This window comes from Zootermopsis nevadensis, unplaced genomic scaffold (genome assembly GCF_977971745.1).
Source record: "Zootermopsis nevadensis isolate Lab colony 2312 unplaced genomic scaffold, Znev_1.0 Znev_ptg000011l, whole genome shotgun sequence".
Lineage (NCBI taxonomy): Eukaryota > Metazoa > Arthropoda > Insecta > Blattodea > Termopsidae > Zootermopsis > Zootermopsis nevadensis.
In genome coordinates, this window is record NW_028259143.1 from 4,050,655 (window position 1) to 4,073,397 (window position 22,743).

The window sequence follows — 22,743 nt, forward strand, 5'->3', positions numbered from 1 at the left end:
AATACCAACATAACAGACGGGTAAGTAACGTGGTGCCATCTGGAATATAAACATTTGTGACAAATGAATGGGAACAGAGCGCAGAAAATCAAGATGGAAAAATGGCAGTAGAAGAAGATGATAATACGTGGTACGTAATTACCAAATAAAAAAATGTTCGAGGCTTATAAAAGTGTTGCTTCCATTGTATCATTTTTCTCGTTTCTTTTTTATGTTTAGCGTGTTAGTAATGGCTGTGTTTAAAATCTGTAACTTGTGCTGTTTATAGAATTCGATTGCAGATGCTGCTGACTGTGTCAATTCATTAAATTAAGTATTACTGTTCATTGTGTTTGTGAACAATTATCGATGCATTAGTACTTACGCAAGCCCCGTTTCCTGCCCTTCTTTCTGCCATGGAGATATGATCTTATTGTTTAAAGCTGAACAGCTGTTGGGATCTTTATCAGGGACTGGACAAATTAGCAACCTGTTAAACCCACTTAAGTTTACATGTTTCATTAACACTCGCATAGTCACGATAGACATACTGTAAATGTATTTCTACGACCTTCAAGTGACATAAATGCGGAGTGAACAAGAATTTCCAGGGTTATATAATCAGAGACTAGCCATACAGAATGTGATTGGATGTCAAGTATTCATGCTCATTATTTTGTTGTTCCTTTAGTCAGTCACACATAGCCAGCCTCCAGAGTTTGAGAGATATACACATCAGGCTTAAGTACCTTAGTTCTCTGCTTTTTCTCATTTTATTTATTTAATTTTTATAAATTGTTGTCAGGTAAGAAAATGATGCAACCTGTTTATTGTTCTCTGTTATGGTTTACCCATATGATGTATCAGAGGGCTAGTATTTCAGATGGGTCCTTGATTCTACTTATGTCAGGGTAATGTAGCATGTTGGGTAAATGCTGAATTCTTATAGTAATTTGGCAGAGAAACTTCTTGGTAAGCAACAATTTGATGATCTGAGGCAGAAGTTTAAGAACAACAATAAAATAATCTTTTAATAAAATGTCCCCAGACTATCAGCTGTATAAATTTGTTAAAAATCAGCATTTTAGGGACTAGCTCCAGCTGATGATAGAGACACAGCTGGTCCCTGAAACTTTTATTTTTAATGAATTGACAGCAGCTTTGGAGAGGTGGGCCTGTATCATTACACCTCCCATTGCTGCATGTTTTATACAGTTGGATGACCATGCCTGCCATATTGGGTAGATGGGCCAATGGATTCGGATATTAGTTATTTTTACCCACAGTGAGTGGAATAAGCAAAGAATCTCTGTAGCCTCATATTAATTTTTAGTTTCTTCAGTAATTTTCAACCTAATTAATGTGAGTAATCAACATATTTTAATGTTTCTGTTATTCTAATGTAATATTTAGTCTTGAAGAGATTTATTTTTTCATGTATTCTTTTATTTACTGTAAAATATATTCTCTCACTGAATAGTTATTTCACTGTTCTTTACTGTGTGAATGCCAACTGCTTAGGAATTCTCCTCTGAATGCAACATTCACTGTCACAGCTACTTTTTATGTATATCTTATTTACATTAAGAGTTGCGAGTTGGAAATGCTTTAGTTATAGGTTTGTATTTGATTTCTGTAGTTTAAGCCAAGCATTCTAATATATACTAATTATGTTTCAAACAACTGTCTTGTATTGATTAGTTGCTACCTGTAAGATTTTTGTCTGGCAGAACTGATGTTAATTGGATTTATGCAAATGCTACCTTATTTCCATAGTCCTTCCAGTTGTTTCATCCTGTTGTATACTTAAAGCTAGTTATATGTTGTCAGTAGTACTAGATTCTGGATATGTATGCAGGGATAGGATGGGATACACACACATACACACTTTTATATCTTTATAAACTCTCAGCCAGCTCATGTACTGTTATGACATGAAGCCACTTATAGTCCTGTTTTAATTTAAATAAAACATATTATTTTAACTACAGCACACAATGATAAATTATTTACCGTTTCTGTGATGAGATGTTACTGAAGTCACATCTGTAAAAGTCAGACACGGAATTCAACATAGAAACGAAGCAGGAAAGGTTTCTGAGCACAATATGATTTTACAGAATCAAATGTTTGATTAAGTGTGAGGAAGATTTTATGAATGTTAATTCCTCGTTTTACTGCACAATTGCAAACAGGTGTTATTTACCCATACCTTTGTTGGTCTAGAGGAATTTAAAAACATAAAATAAAACATGAACTGAACCATGGGCATCTTAGATGTGGTAGACATATTATTCAATTACTCTTCTAAAGCAGCATGTGGTATAGAAAATTATGTCTCACTTCTAATTTTCCAGGGTTCTTGACTTAGAAACTGCCCTCCTGGAGAATTGTACAGCAGCTTCAATTTACAGTATCTCTAAAGGCAAAACTGTACCTGACTTCCTGAGGTCTGAAGTTTGGCAGATCTGTCTTGGAGTACAAGAGAAAGGAAATCAACTCATACTGTTTAATGAAATATTTGATCTTCCTGAGCAGAATATTTTACGTGAAGATTGTCAGCAGTTTGTTGGTATGTGTTTCTTCTCATTATTTTGAGGATCCTTATTGTGTAAATTTATGTATATGTGTAAGCAAGACTCATTATATCCACTCACTTGTCCATGATGAGTGAAAAATTGAAGATGTCTAGTGATAGAATCTGACATTTTTTATTAACATTCTCTCTCATTCTGTTCATTTTTCCACAGATGTCAAGCAGTGAATTTTTTACTAATGTGGGTATGAGGCCTTAATTAATGTGACACTGACATATTTGAATGTCAAGTTGTATGAAACAGATTAGAAAAAATACAGTCCTTTGTTTTTTGTATGTTTATTTATTCATCACTGTGTGTATAATCTATTACCTTGTTTTATGTTGTCTCTTTTGTCTTGTGTGAGATGCCAAGAGCTATCACTTAGTGACCTGTCCACTCCTCAGGTTATTCACAATTAGTTATTTTCAAAAGGCAGTTGCTCACTGACCAAGTAGTAGCACATTATTGTACCCTCAGTCCTTAGTCTCTGATCCTGCACATGACTTGTCTCAATGTAATGTCTTTTAAGCAAAATAAATTTAAAATATTTGTTTGTTCTTGTGAGAGGACATGAACTATGACAACCTTTCTTTGATACCCTGTAAAACAGAATGAGGTCTCTGAATAGGCAAATATTGTTAAGAATTTGCTATAGTAATGAGAGATATTCAGTACCAATTCATGTTCATTTCATTATCAGAGAATATAATCATCTGTCATGGATAAACTCATACAGTCTGAGAATAATTTTAACATATTTACATTAAAACTACCCAATATGATTTTTTCCTTCTAATTTTCTACATTCCTCAGTTTGTTATCATCATTTTATCATCCTGAATGATTGAAATTTGGATATTTTGTGTTGGTATTTCTTTTTAATATTTATTATCTATGTCTTCCAGCTTAACATGATCCAGCTGAATGTGTGCGTTGCACTAGCATACTGCTAAACCATTTAACCATGGAGTAACATAGTATGGGTAGCAACCCCATAATACAGGGATTTAAATCCTCTTTTCCTATATAATAAAGGTTAATGTTTTGTGTGTTTTCAGCTAATCTTGGCAATGAAGATGAGGACAAAGTATCTGTAGTCTCAGACTTAGAATCAATTCTTACATTTTACTGCAAGTCTAAAAGTTTGAAATATGAGAAGGGCAATGGGTGGATTGAAATCCTACTTCCCCTTATTGCACTTAAATTACCAAGGTCTGGAACATACAACCTGTTTGAAGCAATCAGAAACTGCTATATCCCAAGGTTTGTAATATGGTCTGAACAGTTTGTAGATCAGTTTCAGGTATCCACTTAATTACATGGAGCAGTTTCTCAGTTAGTCAATAAATTTTCCAGCTCCTATAGAACCCAAAGATTCATTATTGTGTTCACAATAGCCAACTTCTGGATCCACCAGTGCACTCTTCACAGCAGATTACTAAGGTGATCATTGAAGGGAGATGAGGTGGGTTATGCAGTATGTCCACAAAGTCCCTTCGGGGTTTTGAAAAATTGTGGCGTGCAAACAAATGGAGCTAGCCACATGCGGTTTGCGGCAGATTACAGTGAAACTCTGGAAGATGGTGCTCCATCTCATTGGGGTCTGCAGGTACGCGCGTACCTAGACAGGACATTTCCAGGAAGATGGATCCACGTTCACCAGACATACCACCACTGGATTTTTTCCTGTGGGGTTATGTCAAGAGCAATGTGTTCCGAACACCAGTTAACAGACTTGATGACCTGAAGACCCGTATCAGGAATGCGATCTCAGCTATTCCAGCGGACATGCTCCACAGAACATGGCAAGAGCTCGAATATTGTCTGGGCGTTCTCCGTGCTACCAAGGGAGCCCACATCGAGGTCTACTGAGATCAGTAAAAAACTTCAAAGTTTCACCGTAATCTGCCGCAAACCGCATGTGGCTAGCTCAATTTGTTTGCGCGCCACAATTTTTCAAAATCCTGAAGGGACTTTGTGGACACACTGTACATGTAATACACATATGGGAGATGAGAACCATACATTTTAATTGGATAATCTTGAGGTAGGATATCACTGGTTTTTCATTTGGGTAAGAATGTGGACTGAATTCAAGTCTCTCATTATAGGGTCCCGTGACGGATTTTTGTGAACATAATTATGGACCATTACATCTTGTAAAAGGGTAATTTTGTGACCACTTAAGAAAATATAAGTCCTTTATAAAGTACTCTGCTGCATGAAATTTTTTGGTTAAGGTAGACATATCTTTCACTTGTCTGAATATAAGCTCTCCGTAATTTCTCAGATGCTACAAGAAGAATGACACTCCATTTCACTTGTTCCGGTTGTTGTTGCTGTATCATGACCCAGAATTATGCTCTTTTCTCGATACCAAACGGATAAGTCCAGACATGTACTGCCTGTCTTGGGTGAGTGAAATCCACCCTCTTGTATGTTCACATTTGTATTGAATTTGTTTTGCATGTAAATTGGCTGATTCGCATTATTGTTATTATGTATTACAATTTATACTTGCGTGTTATGCGTGACATCCAATCAACTTCTCTACAACTGTATTTAGAGTATTCGGAGGAAATAATAAACTATTTGGTGATTAATAATTTTTTCAACAAGAAAGTATTTCTGTTCAGTTATAATATTATTGAATTGTCAGATTTTCATGTCCTACTCTGATTAGCCAGTGCAGCAGTAAGTATGATATAACGCATAATATGTCACACTCTGTATTGTGGTTTTAGATCTATAACCAGAAGACATTTTCTTATCACCACATGCCTCATTATGTTATGGCTTTCAGAATTTATCATATATGCATTTTTTTTAATCTGTACAACTACAGACACACAACAGTATGTACAAATAGAATTGCAAAAAAGATTATATTAATACATAAAATGTTTAAATATAGCCAAAATGAAGCAGAGCCTAATATTTTAATTGAAATGACAGTTGATGTGAAAATAACGTTTTGAACATACTGCAGATCAACGTTTCTGAACAGTGTGGTGCTTTAGTTATGTATACATCTCCATAATACGAGTTCTAGTTTGATCTTATTGTGTGACAATACAGTCTAATGTTGTGAATTGTTGACTGTCGTAACTGTTCCCTGTTTAGGGCATATTTGTGTAGTGAATTATATGTGTTTGTGTCCGTCCTGTCTGTCATAAATTACTTTACTTGAATAAGAAGTTACATTTCATGATTATCCTGCTGAAAATGCGTTCTAGTGTTGTGAACTGGTTTTACTTAATAATAAACATTATTCTGATTTTCAGTTCCAATCACTGTTTGCGGCAACATGCAGTTTACCTGTTGTACAAGCAATGTGGGACCTGTACTTCCAACAAGCTGATGCATTCTTTGTTTTTTTCCTTGCTTTGGTTATGGTTGTTAATGCAAGGTAAACTTGATGTTTATTTTGTTTTTTATGTTCATGTGTTTGCAGTGCATTTTATTTGATCGTGATTCATAAAATTGACAACACTGTAATTTACCATTTATATAATTTATGGATGTTTAAAGTTTAATATCTAGAAATGAAATTTTGTTTTAACAGAAAGACAAGACAAGCAATATTTTAACAAAATGTTTAAGGATGTTTCCATTTGGATGGGATGGTGAATGATGACATTACTGATGATTTAATTCTATTTGCAATATGAGAAAAAATACATTTTAAAAGTGATTATCACATTCAGTGTATTCCAGAAAAGAGAGACTGTTAAACTGTACTCATTTATCATGTGAGGAAGCAGAAGTAGGTAGTCATCACATTGGCCTGAAATAGGAAGTTTCTCGTAACTGAAGCCTCAGTGTTTCTGACAGTGGTGTGACATTGTATATAACTATTCAGTTGTACTTCATCTGTCATGTAAGTGTGTTGTTTAAGATGACATTATTTTGGAAGTTGATTCTACATCTGCCTTCATATGGGAGGACAAAAACTCTACGCTGTTGGTTTCCCTGGTTGAGTTAGTTTCAACGTTGGCCAAGTATGTGTAACTGTTCAGTAATTTACTGCAAATGAGATCTGAAGGGCTCTTGTGAACACAGTAATGCTCTGTCATGATGGGGAATTTCTTGATTGCCAGAGTGACCTTTAGCATCTCAAGAGGGACTGTGCTCAATGTAATTGGTTCGTTAGTGAATGAAACATGACTTACATTTCTATACTTTCATATACCTATGTGAACATACAGTATCTTTTCTTCTCGCAAAGTATTGTATGTCCTTGAGTTTAATATTGGCATTGCCATTGATTTTTTTGTTTTATTGGTAGTCATCACATACTGGAGATGAAGAACTTTAGTCAGAATTATAAGAAATGTTTATGTTCAACAGGGAACAGATCCTGAGTATGAAGAATGAGAACAAACAGAATATTGTAACTACATTAAGTTCAATGCCGTGTGCACTGGAAGCAGATGATATTACTGATTTTTGTTCATTAGCACAGTACTATGCCTTGAAAACTCCAGGATCTTTCCGAAAGGTGAGATGCCCTTCACTTAAACATATCATATTTAGTTTTTGCATGTTTATTATCAGTATCTTGTAAGTGAATTTAAGTTTCCAGCCCTATTTGTGTGTAAGGTGGTAGTTGAAAATTCAAGTCTGAAAACTCTTGTGCAACGTAGCTTTTTAATTCATGACACTTCATCTAATTGTCATTTATCATTCAAAGATGGTGTATTTAATAAACTTTTCATTAATTTTTGTTGCTTTATATTCTACATGTATGTTCACTTGTATCTCTGTAGATTGACAACTGCATAAAATTAGTGGGATGAAATGGATGGCATGTGGATAAATGTCAAAAAATTTTAAACTTTAATAATAGTCATTGAAACTTTCTTAGCTTTTACAACATGAATTTCTTTAGTTATGAATTTACTGCACTAGTGAACATAATGGTTGTTAGTAATGAGAATTAACTGGAGCGTGGTATGAGTATGGTTTATATTTGATCCAAATTTTCATTAGTTCTTGATGTCTTCTTTTTAAATTGAAGGGGCATTTCTTTCTCATTTTCTGAACCACCTTCTGCTTCAATAACTGCTCTGGCTTTAACTTTGGTAATTTTCTGTGCAGGACCTGTTGAATGTATTATATGGTGATGATGAATCAGCAGAAACATCAAGCATCTCACAGGCTCTTTGCCTTCCTGTGTCAGCTGGGGAATTAGTAGAAAATGCAGAGTCGACACACAGTCCAGATGGCATAGAATGTGTCCGCTTCTTCCTTGTGGACTGTCGTCCAGCTGAGCAGTATAATGCAGGCCATTTACCAACAGCTTTCCACCTTGACTGCAACTTGGTAAGATGTGAAGATTTAGGCCTTTCTTTCGGCTGGACTACCCCCCCCACCCCCCCAATCAAGAAACCATGCAAAATATTGACAAAGTTTTGAAAATCTGGGAGAAACTTTGTCCATAAAAGGGCAAGGCAGAGGTAAAAAATCCAGCAAAAAAAAAGTATCCATGAAAGGCCAGGGCTTAGAGTAGAGTAGACTACAATGTCTAAGTACGTACCCTTGTGTGTTGTGAGTATTAATGGTAACCATATTGAGCTGATACATATAAATTTCAGATGCTGCAGGAACCAGCAGCCTTTTCTACTGCTGTACAAGGTTTGCTGTCTGCTCAGCGACAAGCACTGGCTGCTCGGTCAGCGGCAGGTGGAGAACATTTGTGCTTCCTTGGATCGGGGAGAGTTGAAGAGGATCAGTACACACACATGGTTGTTGCTTCTTTCCTGCAGAAGCATACACACTATGTTAGCATGCTTACTGGAGGGTATCAGGGTAAATACTCTGAACAGTATGTTTTACTTAGTTACATTATTCTTGTGTTGAAATTAAGAAGGTAAAACGTGACATCCATTTTATGAATCGTAATATAATGTAATTGTAGCTGATAGATCTTTTTAAAAAAAAATTTAGCAAAGTTGAAGTACCTGGGATCAACAGCAACAATCTGAAGGTATTCAAAATTGAATTAAGATCAGACTAAATTTGAGAAATGCTTGCTCCCATTCAATTCAAACGCTTATCTGAGCATCTAAAGATTAGAATATACAAAAATGTAATATTACCTGTCATTTTGTATGGAATGAAATTGGTCTCACACTCTGAGGAAAGAGCATAAATTGAAGATGAAGATTTCTGTCTTCTGGGTTGTTGCGCTGTGTAGTCTGGTCGATATTAACCAACGTTTCAGAGGTCATACTGCCTCCGTCATCAGAGTATGAAGATTTCTGTCTTCTGGGTTATTGCGCTGTGTAGTCTGGTCGATGTTAACCAACATTTCAGAGGTCATACTGCCCTGATGACGGAGGCAGTATGACCTCTGAAATGTTGGTTAACATCGACCAGACTACACAGCGCAACAAACCAGAAGACAGAAATTTCATACTGACCGCTGTGAAAACCTCAAATCTTACATAAATTGAGGATGTCTGAGAAAAAGGTGCTGAGGTACTGAAACTTATGTTTAAATATTGCAGCAGTTCATGAAAGTGTCGCTGAAAATGTTGGTGACAGTTTGGAGGAACATAATCCTCATAGCTGTCTTGTATGCAATCCTGATAATGCAAGTGAGGATTCAGAAACCATTCGACCAAATGCAAGTTCTTCAGATCTCTTTGGAAAAATCAGGTATTGCATTGTTTTAACTCAGTTCATAACATTGTATATTTTAGACAAGAACGTTTATTATGTTAAAGTTACGTTTACAATGTGTCTCAATAACTTTTTTGTTAAAATAAAATATTGATGTGTGCTTACAGAAGTATCTCATTTACTGTTTTGTTTGATTCATTTGTTTGTTTGACTTATGTGATAAAGTTTTGTCAAGGGTGTTAACTTTTATATCTTCTCTTTTAATATTGTCTGTTTTGATTATTACATGTTATTGTGATATTTTATAAAAAGGAGGAGCACTTACCATGACAAGAATCTGAAGTCTTTGTTTTATTGTGTATCATGTGGACAGATCTGTTACACTTTCCTTGCAGTGCAGCTATGAAGCTTAAATCTGCTGAAGTTAAGGGCAAACTGTTTGACTATATTGTCAATCCAACTGGAAGTAATGCAGTGGAACGACATGTCAGCAGCGCAGATAAACTCGGCAAACGTTACCGTAATATGGCACCTGTCTTCAGTATCGACGAAGAAGATGGAGGTAAGTTATATAGATTTTATCTTCAGCACTAGTAATAATGATGATACTTTGACAAACTGTCTTCATTAATAGATTATTATTTGCTCCTTATCTTTTAAACATGCGTGTATCTTGTATGTGAATAAATAAAAAAACTAGTTTACGCTCAGTTTTATATGAGTGTGACATCTACAAAGGCTGTCAATTTACTGTGAAAGCAAAGCAGAAACCATTATATCCAGGTCTCTGTCTATATGTAGATGCCTTTGAAGTATTTAGAATTTTGTCAGCTCAGTAGGTTGTGCCCTTAGGGCAACCTAAGTAATTCATTGTACTTGTAATTAGAAGACTCTGAAACACTTTCCTCTTCTTTTTAAAAATTTCAGGAAGGAAATACAACAGTTTGCAAGGGAAAGGTGGTTCTTGATAAATGAAACCAGAGTATCAACAAATTGAAGAGATGAAACACCGCAGCACACAGAGTAGTGATTTTACTATTACTGTATTTCATTTTTAAAGACTGGTTTATTCCAATTCTATCTTCCTGGTTTTTAAAGACTGCAGAGAAGATACTGTTTAGTGTTGGCAATATATCGCAGATCTGTAAAGATTTTGTGAAGGGACAAACTTGGATAATTTTGTTTTAGAAGACTATTCTGTCGAAGTGTGGTTAGAATGTAACACATTCGTATTAGCATGCACCATTTTGATGCATAAGGAAACATAATTGTCTGTTTCTATTGAAGACAGTTTGTCAAAACTTTCCAAAACTCGTTCAAGGTGTACAGAAAGTATCATTTAATGTGTCATATTTTGTACCCAACAGCAGTGCTTATAGTAATTTTCAATGTGTGATGAAAAGATTAGTGATCTTCCCATTCAACATATTTATGATCTGTTGATTGTGTTTTAAGATGGTGCTTGCTAATTTATTGTAGAAACTGGATTGTGTATATCATTTCGCCAGTAAAACCTTTACAATCCAATGTTTACTGGTAGATTTAAACCGATAGAGATGTATGCATGTATGTATTGCAGCACCGTTTTAAACTATCATATTAAGCTTATTTCTTCTTATTAGATTTTTGTTTTGATATAATATGCCTTTAAGTAGTTTTAAAAGTATAAATTTATTCCACAACCCATGCATGAGTTTCCCTTCTCATGTATCTTGTAACAAATCTATGCCATTTTGTGAACGCCTTCTCAGTTTGGTGCCTTTTAACCTGTCTGAGGTACAGTAGTCTTCAGGATGAGGATTTTCCACTGCCTTCCCTTATTAGCTTCACTCTGAAGGTTATAACGTGAACATTCTGATATGTTCAACAACCATGTGATCACTTTGTGTATTCTCTTTCTCTCCCCCTCCTCCTCCCCCCTCTCCTTCACACACACACACACAGGAGCATACTGGCAGCAATTTGTTATCCTTTAGATCAGTGGTCCCCAACGCAGTGCCAGCGTGTGCCATGGCGCCCGCCAAAGCTTTTTCTTGGGTGCCCGCATTGTTACGGAAAGAGGTTATACTGAATAATGAAGGCCGTTCAACCGTGAACATAATAAAATCAAAGCGCAGATCCCGACTTACTGACGCCCATCTTGACGATTGTTTGCGAGAAGCAACATCATCCTACACTCCCAAATTTGAAAAATTGCCCGATGAAATGCCGCGTCAAACATGACACTAACTTCCCACTTGAGTAATAATAATTGTACTTGTAAAACTACGTATTTTAGATTGCATGGTTTCTTGTATCATTAAACGTCGTGTTGTTTTGTGTATTATTCGGTGTCGATATCTTATTTGTCCAGAGAAAATAATATTTGGCTTTGTTAATTGGTTGGTGCCCGCCACGATCTCATAAACTCTCAAATGTGCCCGTAGGCACAAAAAGGTTGGGGACCACTGCTTTAGATCAACGTCTCTCATACTGTGTGTGCTGCTTGCTTCACTACTGTAATCTCTCCACCACGTTGCTGTCACCGTAGCTATCACTTAAGAAAGGAGATGAATGATGTGGATTTCTTATTGATCATCTTCCATATAGTTTGTTGGCCATCTTTCAGCTTTGTATATTGGGTACATTTCTCTGTTCCTTCCCAGCTGTATTTATTTCATTTAGGAGGAAGCAGTCATCTAGTGAATGACCGTCAAAGTTGTTTTCAAGCTGGGCTGACGGGTATCCTGTAGAAAATTCACATAACTCACACAATTTAATATTAATATTTTACTTTACTGAATACAAGGACATTTGAGGTAAAATTGACTTTCTACCATCTATTGGGATCTCTTGTTACTTTTCAAGAAAATAAATTCTTTATTGCCAAAATACCATGTCTTACCATGTACAGAGAAAGATGACATCTGCATGTGCCAAATGTGTGTTAGGGAATGAAATATCATAAATGAACTTAATAAACATGAAAGACAAGTCACATTCTTAGAGTTATGTAGATATTAGTTAATGTTTTATCTGTAATCCTTATTTAAAATATGGAATTCAGTGTTTATCAATACACAGTTGTTAAAAGATGAAGAAAATGCTTTATTATTCTTGTATAACTTTTGTGTTGGAGAAGAGTTTTGGTGGCCAATTAAGAGCCTTTAGCATCTTAGAGAAGCGTTTTAGTGACGGTATCCTGTTATGAAGTTAAAAGATAAGGGAAGGGATTGTATCGGTTTTACTGCAGAGATTAGCCAGTATCAGACACTCGTATATGTTTTCACAGTTGATTTTTATCTAGTTGACGTTATGATTCTATGTGCAGTGAACTCAATTATACATTTATATCATGTGATCTCTTGAACAGTCCTGAAGTGTTCTCTATTAAATAACCTAGATATTAATTGTTTCTTTCTCTTGGTCCAATATCATTATGCTGATACAGTGATTCAGGAGTTATAATAATAACTGGTGAACTAATTAGGTGTTATAGTTTAAAGTTTATAATTAACGCAAGATTTCTGTTTTAATTTTAAGCAGTTATAAGGATGTAGAAAAGTGTTTTTTTATAATAACTAAACCGTCATAAGAGATTATTTCAGATGTTTTACTTAAAAATTAAGTAGTTTTGGGACAGTTCTGAAGAAATAAAGTCACAACAAGAGGTTTAAGGGCTCATTGATAATGTTGTCTCATAACTCACTTTTCTTTATTTTTTGCTAAATGTATGAGCAGATGGACAGGATCGTTGCTTACTTTTTCCCAGATACAAATCAGAAATTTTGTCACAGAGGTAACCTGCTCAATCCCTCTATATGTTTTGACTGAATCAAATTTTTCGTGTAGATAGAATTTATTTCTGTATGGGGTGGAAAGGTGTTTAAGACTAGTTATGAGACACTTGTTATAGAAAGCAGATTTTGCCAAACAGAATTTTTTAAAAATCATATTTTAGTAATATTACACTGATTATGATTACGTGCATGGTTACAGTGATATCTGTAAAGAAGTTTTGAGAACAACAGTGTATGTTTTGATTGTGTGATTATGTAAAATTCTGATAGTTTTGGTTATTCTAGTGTTAGTTCCTGTAGGATTCTGTAGGGTTCTGATGGTGTGATATAGTCCAAAAACACCTGATTAGTTCCTCTAATTTATGCAGTGTCATAGAAGTGCTGTTGAACTACCAGTTAACTGTCGAACCATTTATATATCTTAGTATTATCAACTGTACCATTATTGCTGATATTGGACCAATACTCATTTTTGTGTGGGTATGTACTGAGTTGTTTGATAATGCCTTATTCTAGAAATTTATGCAATTTTTATGTAAAGTAGTTAGTAGCAAAATTATTAATATATTTGATTATATGAACGATAAGTAGCAATAATTAAATTTCACATGGTGTTACACTTTTAAATACAATTTTACAGCTTAATAATATGACATCCACGTTGAAACTCTACCTGTTGAAGACTTAAAAGATTTTGGTGAGAAATTGTGAGCAACATAGGTCTGTATGGTTTAACTATGTATGTATAATTTGCTAGAAATTGGAGAAGGAGCCTTGTTATCAGCAGACGTTATTGCAGTAAATTTTAGAATATGAAAAATCTATATGCTGCATTACAGCATAATGGAACTCAGTATGTACTTTTAAAACTCAGTTTCTTTAAAATGCAAAATTCAAACTTAGGGAATAATGTAAGATTTGAGGTTTTCACAGCGGTGAGTATGAAGATTTCTGTCTCCTGGGTTGTTGCGCCGTGTAGTCTGATCGATGCTAACCAACGTTCCAGAGGTCATACTGCCTCCGTCATCAGGGCGATGAATATGACGGAGGCAGTATGGCATCTGAAACGTTGGTTAACATCGACCATACTACACAGCGCAACAACCCAAGAGACAGAAATCTTCATACTCATCGCCCTGATGACGGAGGCACTATGATCTCTGAAACATTGGCTAACATCTACCATACTATATAGCGCAACAACCCAGAAGACAGAAATCTTCTTAGGGAATAATGTTGGATAATGTTATGTAAAATGTTTTGTAAGTGATAGACACATTTCATTCAGTTTCAATGTTATTACTTTGTTAAATTTTCCTTTTTTTAAAACTGATAGACTGTTACTTAGTTTATTACTAATTAGACAGGAAAGCCATAGCTAAAGTAAGAAATAGGGACATAAAGACATATACTGTAATGTTTTTGTGCGTTATATATATTTCATGAGTAATAGAATGGACAAGGAAATATAAAGGCAAAAAGGTCATCTGAAATGTTGGTTGGTATCTATCAAATTATACTGCACAACATCCCGGAAGACAGTCATTTTCATACTCATTGCTGTAAGAATCTGACAGATTATGATTATTATGTAGTTCCCACCCACACTTATAGAATGATTTCTCTGTGGGCTGTAGGATATGTCGTTTGTCGCAAGTGATGGGTTTGAAATGAGGAGTGTTGAGCATGGCAGAAATAGATTTGAAAATGCAAACTGTGATTTTGGGTAGACACAGGAAAGTTTTGAGTCCTGTACTTGGGGATTTATGATATTATATCGTGTTGTTGGATAATCGTAGATATGTGAAAATATTATTAAGCTGAAAAATATAACTATGTGGGATTTATTCCATTGCACTTTGTAAGTAATACAAAATTTTCTTGTGTAAATGTCATCAATTATCTTACCACATGTGGTTATGTTAAATTTGTATGTAATAATTAACCAGTGTTTAATACTTTGAAAATTGTTTGTAAATGATCATACAGCTGAATATAGAACCAGTGCATTGTAATTTCAGGTTCATTCGAGTATGTTTGATACAGCAAAATCTCATTGAGTGACCACGTGAGGTATGTCAAGAACTAGCTTCTTTGTAAAAAACGATCATGAAAGGCAGAAGATTTCTGTGTTACAGATTCTGTTTTTTCAGTCAGATGAAGGAATATTACAATCTTTTGTCTGCAGCAAATTTTTGGCGGTGTATAAGATTAGATTTACATATGGCGAAGTTGAAGATCGTACATATTTATGGTGCCTAACTTCTCCTCAGCTTTTTCTGATGGCCTTCTTTCCTTCCTTACTTTCTTTTAATGTGACATTTTCCTGATGTGTTGTTCTTAAAAAAATAAATCATCTGTTATTTTTATTCTCTTATGTTCAGAACCTTCTTTCAGTTTTTTGTTTTAAAAGGCTATTCCTGTTAAAAGGAACATATTGAATTAATGAGGTTTTGCTGTATTCATGGACACAGTAACGAATGAACGTATTACAATTGATAGTACAGGGAACTAAGAATGAAAGTGAGTTGCAGTACAAAATAAACCCATGTGGCTAGATAAACCTTAATGAGTATTTAATTTGATATGTATAATCTTACTTAACCATTTTGGATGTCTCTTGTTCGAGTTCCAGAGCATTGGTTTTTGTTTTCATAACCTGTTTACCCATCTAGTCTTTACGTTTTGTCAGTTATATGAGACTGTGGTTATGTTATGCCATTATGCGCGTATTCTTTGTTTAAACATATTATTCTTGTATGGTATTTATTTTATCATGATAATTGTTCAAAGGTGTTATTCCTTTTTAGAGGTTTATATTCTGTAATTTTGGAATATGCCTAAGGTGACCAGGTATTTTATATCTGCTGTTTAGAGCCGTTGTCATGAAGGCAATGTTAGTGTTAGGTTGTGGAATGCCTAAAAGCCACTCTTTCGTGTGTTCAATTCATTTGACACATTACTGTGAATTGTGGATTCCTCGGTTATATGTCCCCTTCACGCAGCTGAGTTGCAGATCTTGATTGTAGTTTTCTGAAGTTGTAGGTTTTTTTTTGGTTTTGTGTGGGACAGTGGGATCATGTTCTTTGGAGGCATGAGTGGCATCGTTATTGGGACAGATCTGTTATTAAGATTTTCTCTGGATTGTAACACTGTGTGCTGTATATGATGGCCCCTATCAGCCTGAAGGTAAATTTGTGGACTATTATAATTAAAAAAATAAATCCGTGGCATAACAGCTCCAGAGAGCCAAAGCCGACTAGCTTGACTGCTGGCCTCACGTTCACATGCCTAAGCAGAGGTGAACGATCATCCAACCAGATATAAGGTGACGTGTGGTCAGCACGACGAACCCCCAGCCATCGCTAGTTTTCATGACCAGATTACGCTACCCATTGTAGCTCCCCAATTTCCACACGATGCTGGGTTGGCACCGGTCTCATACACTGGTCGAAAGCTCATGAGAAAATTTTTTTCCCCCGAGACCCGAACCAGTGCGCATTCTGTATCGCTGGTCCAAAGCATGATGCCTCAGACCGTGTGGCTACGGTGCAGGACAGACTATTATAATAATGTACTTAATATTTTCTACTGGTTTTTTATAATATTTTTGTTTTCAGTTCCATACATCTGCACTGTGGGACTGCTGCATTTATTTATACAGAACAGATATTTTTCATAAGTGAAAACTATGCAATTTCCCGCTTCTGTCAGTCATATTTCTGAACTTTGCAAATGTTTGTCTTATATTAGGGACTCTTGATTTGAGAATTTTGAGACATAGAAACATAAAACTTATCATAAAATGATGGTCTCTTTGTGCATTATTCACCTAAATGTACAGTATTGCAAATTTCATTTTTATTTTGTGATAGTACTACGAAGTAATTTAACCATATATGATGTGAAGCTTTCACGGCGGCTTTTATTAATAAAGCCCGAGAATAATTTAACCATATTTATTTACTAGAATTATTGTGCTTCCATTTGTTAGCTGCAGATTACATTCTGTTGCCCTTTTTGTCAACAGTTTTGTGTATCGATGACATAAATGTGTTCACATTTCATTGTAATTTGTATCCTTATAAAATATTGCGGATCTGGTCACTTTAGGTGTAATAATTACAGTGTAACTTATACACATGGCCTATATATTTATCAGTGCCATTACTGCCATATATACTGTTATATATATATATATATATATGTATTTAATATTGTAGTATGACTGTGATAGGCATCCTTTAAGATAGTAAGAAAATGACAGCAGTCACCCGCATGTTAAGACTTCCAGCAATTACATGAAGTTACTTAACGTATGGGAAATTTAGTTACTTGTGACTTATTTATTACTGATCTTAAATAATTTTCATATTAATTAAAATAACAGGAGTAGAGAAGTTCAAATTTATGGTATCTGTTTTACACTTATTTCACTAGAATTGCAGTTTGTCATCATATAGGTACGCACATAATATAAAGCAAATATATCATGAAGCGTTAGGATATAAATTTGCTGAAAACACTACATTTGGTCTGTATTTAATTGGATGGCTATAAAAATTTTGGTAAAGTGTCGGTCATGTCTCTTAGTCCAAGATATATTTGTTGTAAAATTAATCAGAATGGAAGAAATATGTAAACTTATTTACATATGTTAAGTACCTTCTCTGTCTGTTGTGAACTGATTTCACAGAGTGGCACTAGCTCAAATTTCGTGGCTGCTGTTTGTAAGCTTTTGTAAAATACATCTATATTTGAAGACTTTAAATTTATTTGTCATGTAAAATCAAACTATTTCAGCGTGAAGATTTATAAGATGTCCTCAATATATGATGTGACAGGAAGTACGGGAAATGTTTGCCGTGGACATGTGTAGTGTTGACGGAGGTCACAAATTAATTGTTTTTCCTGGAATTATCCAATATATATTTTGATAAACGTCTTTAGTTGCTGTTATGTCGACCTTTCTGACATGTATGCACGTGGCAAGTATTTCGTATCTATGGTGTGAGCACCCATTAGGCAGATTCCGCTCCGAGTGAGAGGATGTTTCTTGGTATGGTGATTAAATGAGTGTGCCTGTAGGATAATGTGTACTTTCAGTTGCGGTTAAAACTTTTGTTATCGTATACTGCTATAAAAATTTTAAATTCTTCATCACAACACAACAGCAAAAATTTATTAGGTGAAACTTCCCAAATATCTAAGCACACAGCTTCAGGATATTGAAGGGAAGTAACATTTTATATGCTCAGTCCTTATACGTAGGGCAGTCAAAAAGTTCCCGGAATTGTGGTATAGCACTGTAATGGTAGGACATATGGCAACGCTTACCTAATCACCTTCAAAGTAGGACCCTTGCGTGCGCACACACACTTGCTCCATCGATCCAGCCGTTGTTGGAAGCACCGGCGGAAGGCTTCGTTTGGAATCTTTCGGAGTTCGGCCGTCGCATTCGACACATCACTGGGTGTGCAGCAATTCCTCGCCGAGAAAAGCATTCCCGTCGTCACCCAACCACCATACGCTCCGGACCTCACTCCGAGTGACTTCTGGCTGTACCCTACTCTGAAAATGGGCCTCAAGGGGACGCGTTTCGCAACCATGGAGGACATCAAATCGAACTCCGGAAGATTCCAAACGAAGCCTTCCACCGGTGCTTCCAACAATGGCAGGATCGATGGAGCAAGTGTGTGTGTGTGTGTGCGCGTGCAAGGGTCCTACTTTGAAGGTGATTAGGTAAGCTTTGCCATATGTTCTACCATTACCACAATTCCGGGAACTTTTTGACTGCCCCTTGTAACTGTGTGTGAGTGAGTAGTATTTTGTACACGTAATCCACCATATTTGTACCATCGATAATCAGGAAGTGTTGATAAGAGGCAGCTTTGTATCGTCAAGACTGGAAATTAAATATACATAATTTTTCTTTTTTCAGCAGATGATCCCAGTCCCACAAAACTTGAAGAAGAGGAAGGGCAGGAAATTGTGGCTGTATCAGCGTGGTTGAAGAAGTCAGATGTTATAGCAGCCTTCAAGTGCCATGAGGTCAAAGTAAATGGCTATATGTATGAAAGGTAATGAAGTTAATGTCCAATTTGATTTTTATGTCTGGACCAGGAAAAAGACTACGTGGTTAAGCATTTGTTTACCTGGTAACATTAATTAATCGCACTCTTTGTCGATGAGATGAATGCTGACATTTCAGATTTCATTAGCAGAAACAACTATTTCTCCTGCTATTGCAAAACACGTCGCCGATGAAATGACAACTTTTAGGACTTCAGAAATGGTTAAGCAGTGAGCACCCAACAGCTTTAGTGCACGAATTAATTGAACCTCTCACTGTTTTTCGTACAGAGAGTGTGATTTTTCACTTTGTTTCAGTCATCTCCTCGTCACAAGCAGTCACATTTACGTGCTCCGTGACATCCCGAGTCGCAAGGGTCTCGCGCACATCGTGGTCCGGCGCCCTCTCTCAGCTATTGTCAAAATAACTTCGAAGAAAAAACATCCTGATCTCATCACATTCAAATATGGCGTGGCGAAAGAGGAGAACTTGGTCATATTTGATATGGACAGGTCAGTTAGATTGATCTTGGCATAAGTTTTGAATAACCATTTTATATGAGGCCCAGTAGCAAGAAGACTTGTAATTAGCCTGCGTTGTTCACGGTTCTTTTGTATAGATACTAGGAAAATGCTTTAAGAGAACTAAATGGCTTCCTGTTTTTTGAGTTCCAATTTATGATTACTATAATATTTACCCTTTACTGTACTGACTGCAGTAGAACATAATAAAATTAATTGTTTCTTCCTTCTCTCGGTGTACAGTAAGATAATTTTTAACAACTCGCTAATTGCAGAACCTCTTGGAAAGATTTGTTGCGCACTTGTTCTGTCACATGGTCCGTGGAGATTTGTGCCGCTAGCCGACCTGAAAAACCTGCAGCCTAAATGCGTTAAAAATAAAACTTATCTGAAGATGGCTGTCTTTCGGTTGTTGGACTGTGTCGTCTGGTAGAGGTTACTGACATTTCAGAGGTACTTGCTGCTTCCGTCATTAGGGTGGTGAGACCTGATCATGTAGGCATCTAGTACCTCTGAGACGTTAGTAAACTTATACCAGATTACGCGGTGCCGCAACCCATCTCCACACTCTCTGCCATGAGAACCTCAGATCCTACTTAAAACTTGTGCTGACTACGGCAGACACGTTAATTGATTTTCCGTCGTTCCGCTCGCATTCCTGGCATTTCTCTGAAGAGTTTGCCACTGAATGTTGAAGTTTGCTGGGGCGCACAGAAAATATCTTACTGTAATCCTTTTTTTGAGCAGTCATAAAACTGTGTCTGTTCCAGATTAGTATTTTAATATTTAAATACTGTGTTTAAAATGATTGCCAATAGTTGAACCTATATGTGCGTAAGTGAAAGGAGCATGTGATGTCTTGCTGTTTGTTACAGTGTTTGTCATTTGTGTCGGTTCGCAGGTTCCTCATCCCAAACTCGAGTGAAGCGACAAAACTTGTGTCACAGCATATATTGAAACAATTGAAAGGGAAAGATGGCTGACATCGGCTGAAGACTCCGTGAATACAGATACGTGGTAACGGATTCGTACATAAATAGTGAATAAAGTTAATTCACATGCCTCATGTACGGATAAGAAGGGCAGATTTTAGCTGGGCGTCTTTTGGTACATAATCTTCAAATGTAAACATTATTTCCAAACTGTAAATAGAATTTTTAAATGAGTAGCTAAAATGTGATACGTAACGAAGTTTATCACAGATAATATAGGTATGTTTAGATATATGTATTTTCCTCTGAAGTTTAAAACCGATGATCAGAACTTAATTTATCTCGACTTCTTACTTAATTTCTGTCGTGCCCTCGGATACTGAGTAGGTGCGTTGCAGAAAGCTACCAGCGCTTTCCTGAATGCCTTTCGACAGCGTTGATGCAAGACGTCACAAATACAGTAATTTATTTAAATTTCTTTATATATTTTGTTGTAGTAGCCATTTAAGAGTCTAGGAACGGAACTATCAAAAGCAGAAAAGCTGGCACTAGTGAAATAAAAGATTCTGCGCCAGTTCTTCTTTATTTACATTTTTAACTTATTGTGCCCTCAGCCCAGTCTCATATGAATTTGTGGTCTTGCATTTGTTGTTGATTGAGAGAATAGCCGATACTGGCCGGAAGAATTTAATGTACGATGTGAGGTTTGAGGTTTTCGCAGCGGTGAGTATGAAGATTTCTGTCTTCTGGGTTGTTGCGCTGTGTAGTCTGGTAGATGTTTACCGTTTCTGAGGTCATACTACCTCCATCATCAGGGCGATGAACATTGACCAGACTACACGGCACCACAACCCAGAAGACAGAAATCTTAATGTGCCATGTTTCGAGGAAATATTTATTTATTTAGAATAACAATTAAGTTTGTATTGTGGTCAGTGATGAACATGTGATGGAGATGGAATGTAAGAATAATTATCTATTGTAAATCAGGACAGATCAATTTTAGAGTGAAAAGAAGTGAATGATAAATTTATTTTATTTTGTATCTTGTAAATGTATCGCAAGAGTTTTCTCCTTTATTTGTGTCTAATTAACCTGCAGTACGACCCATTTTTTTAATTCCTGTACAAGCTTCAGAAACCCGACGGTTAAAGTTCTTTTAAGCGTCCGAAAGAAATAATGGATGCACTGATGAACCTGTTGATCATTTTCAAGTTTCTAGCATCCATTGACGTCTTCGGCACAAATGTTGCTGGGAGCTAAGTGTGAATTTTGTGGAGGAGTTGAAGTGTCTTGTGGCCCATTGACTTGATATGATGTTAGAACGTGCTGTACGCATTGCCATGTGATATCAATGATGACTGTTTATGAATGAATGAATGTATGTATGTATTTTTCCCTAGGGACGTGCGGTACAAATTGGCTTTTGGATTTTCACATTCGATCCGCATGCTTTTTTAACTTGCCTTTGTAATGCTGTCAATATTCCTGTATGAAACTTAATTCACCAGTCATTTGTCGGGTGTCGGTCCTAACCTCACTTTCCTCATAGTTTAAACGCCCCAGTGTGCAAGAAACTGGGGTTTCTGCCCTTGGCTGATTGTGTCTGGCCGGTTGTATTTTCAATTACATTGACACAGATAAATATCCCATTGGCTGTATTTGAATCTGCAAGGCAATAAACATTCACTTTCTCATCGTAACATTTTAAGAGTGAGAATGCACTAGCCAGCCACGTATTTCATCCGGCAAGTTTTGTAACCTCTCATAGATGTCACAGGTTACTTGTAAGGAATGTGATGTTGAGAAGTGCGCAATATTTTGGTTTCAAATTTCCTGCATCGTGGAAGTACAATTTAATTTACTTTAATTCCTTTGAATGATGTTCGTAATCTTAAGAAAACCTGCATTTACGAGTAATTAGCGGTTATAATGTATCAATTTTTGCCGAAGATCACAATTTGTAAGTCTTCTAGGTTTAACGACACAATTTTCTCGCGTGTGTGTGTCGAGAGTGGTGTTTGCAACTATTACGAGGGCTGTTACAAGAAAGTCAACAAAACGACCACAAGTAGCGGTATCCGTCCGCTATGTTCATGTAATAATGTGTATTCAGTCTTTAGGGCCTGCAACATTCTTAACTTCGGTGTTTGTATGTTTGTAGAAGGTTTGCAGTTTTAAGAGAAGTCGTATTTTACTTCATAGGAACGGTAAATGTATGCGAATATGTTATCGTTCTAATGGTGTGCCTGT

At 36.0% G+C, this 22,743-nt stretch overlaps 1 protein-coding gene across 3 annotated transcripts; it reads left to right on the forward strand.

Moving 5' to 3' along the window:
• Positions 1-14: 14 nt before the first annotated feature.
• TBC1D23 (TBC1 domain family member 23) lies at positions 15-21,567 on the forward strand. 3 transcript variants are annotated; one of them, XM_022067567.2, is made up of 13 exons: positions 15-130; positions 2,337-2,551; positions 3,617-3,821; positions 4,849-4,972; positions 5,843-5,967; positions 6,909-7,059; positions 7,659-7,883; positions 8,156-8,369; positions 9,071-9,221; positions 9,581-9,747; positions 18,906-19,044; positions 19,355-19,549; positions 20,460-21,567. In XM_022067567.2, the coding sequence occupies exons 1-13, from the start codon at positions 102-104 to the stop codon at positions 20,539-20,541; spliced, it is 2,022 nt and encodes a 673-aa protein (XP_021923259.1). In that variant the 5' UTR covers positions 15-101; the 3' UTR covers positions 20,542-21,567. The 3 variants fall into 3 exon arrangements, with proteins under 3 accessions (XP_021923259.1, XP_021923260.1, XP_021923262.1); XM_022067568.2 differs by having other exon boundaries at positions 18,909-19,044; XM_022067570.2 differs by lacking the exons at positions 18,906-19,044; positions 19,355-19,549; positions 20,460-21,567 and adding an exon at positions 10,113-12,944.
• The last annotated feature ends 1,176 nt before the right edge of the window (positions 21,568-22,743 follow it).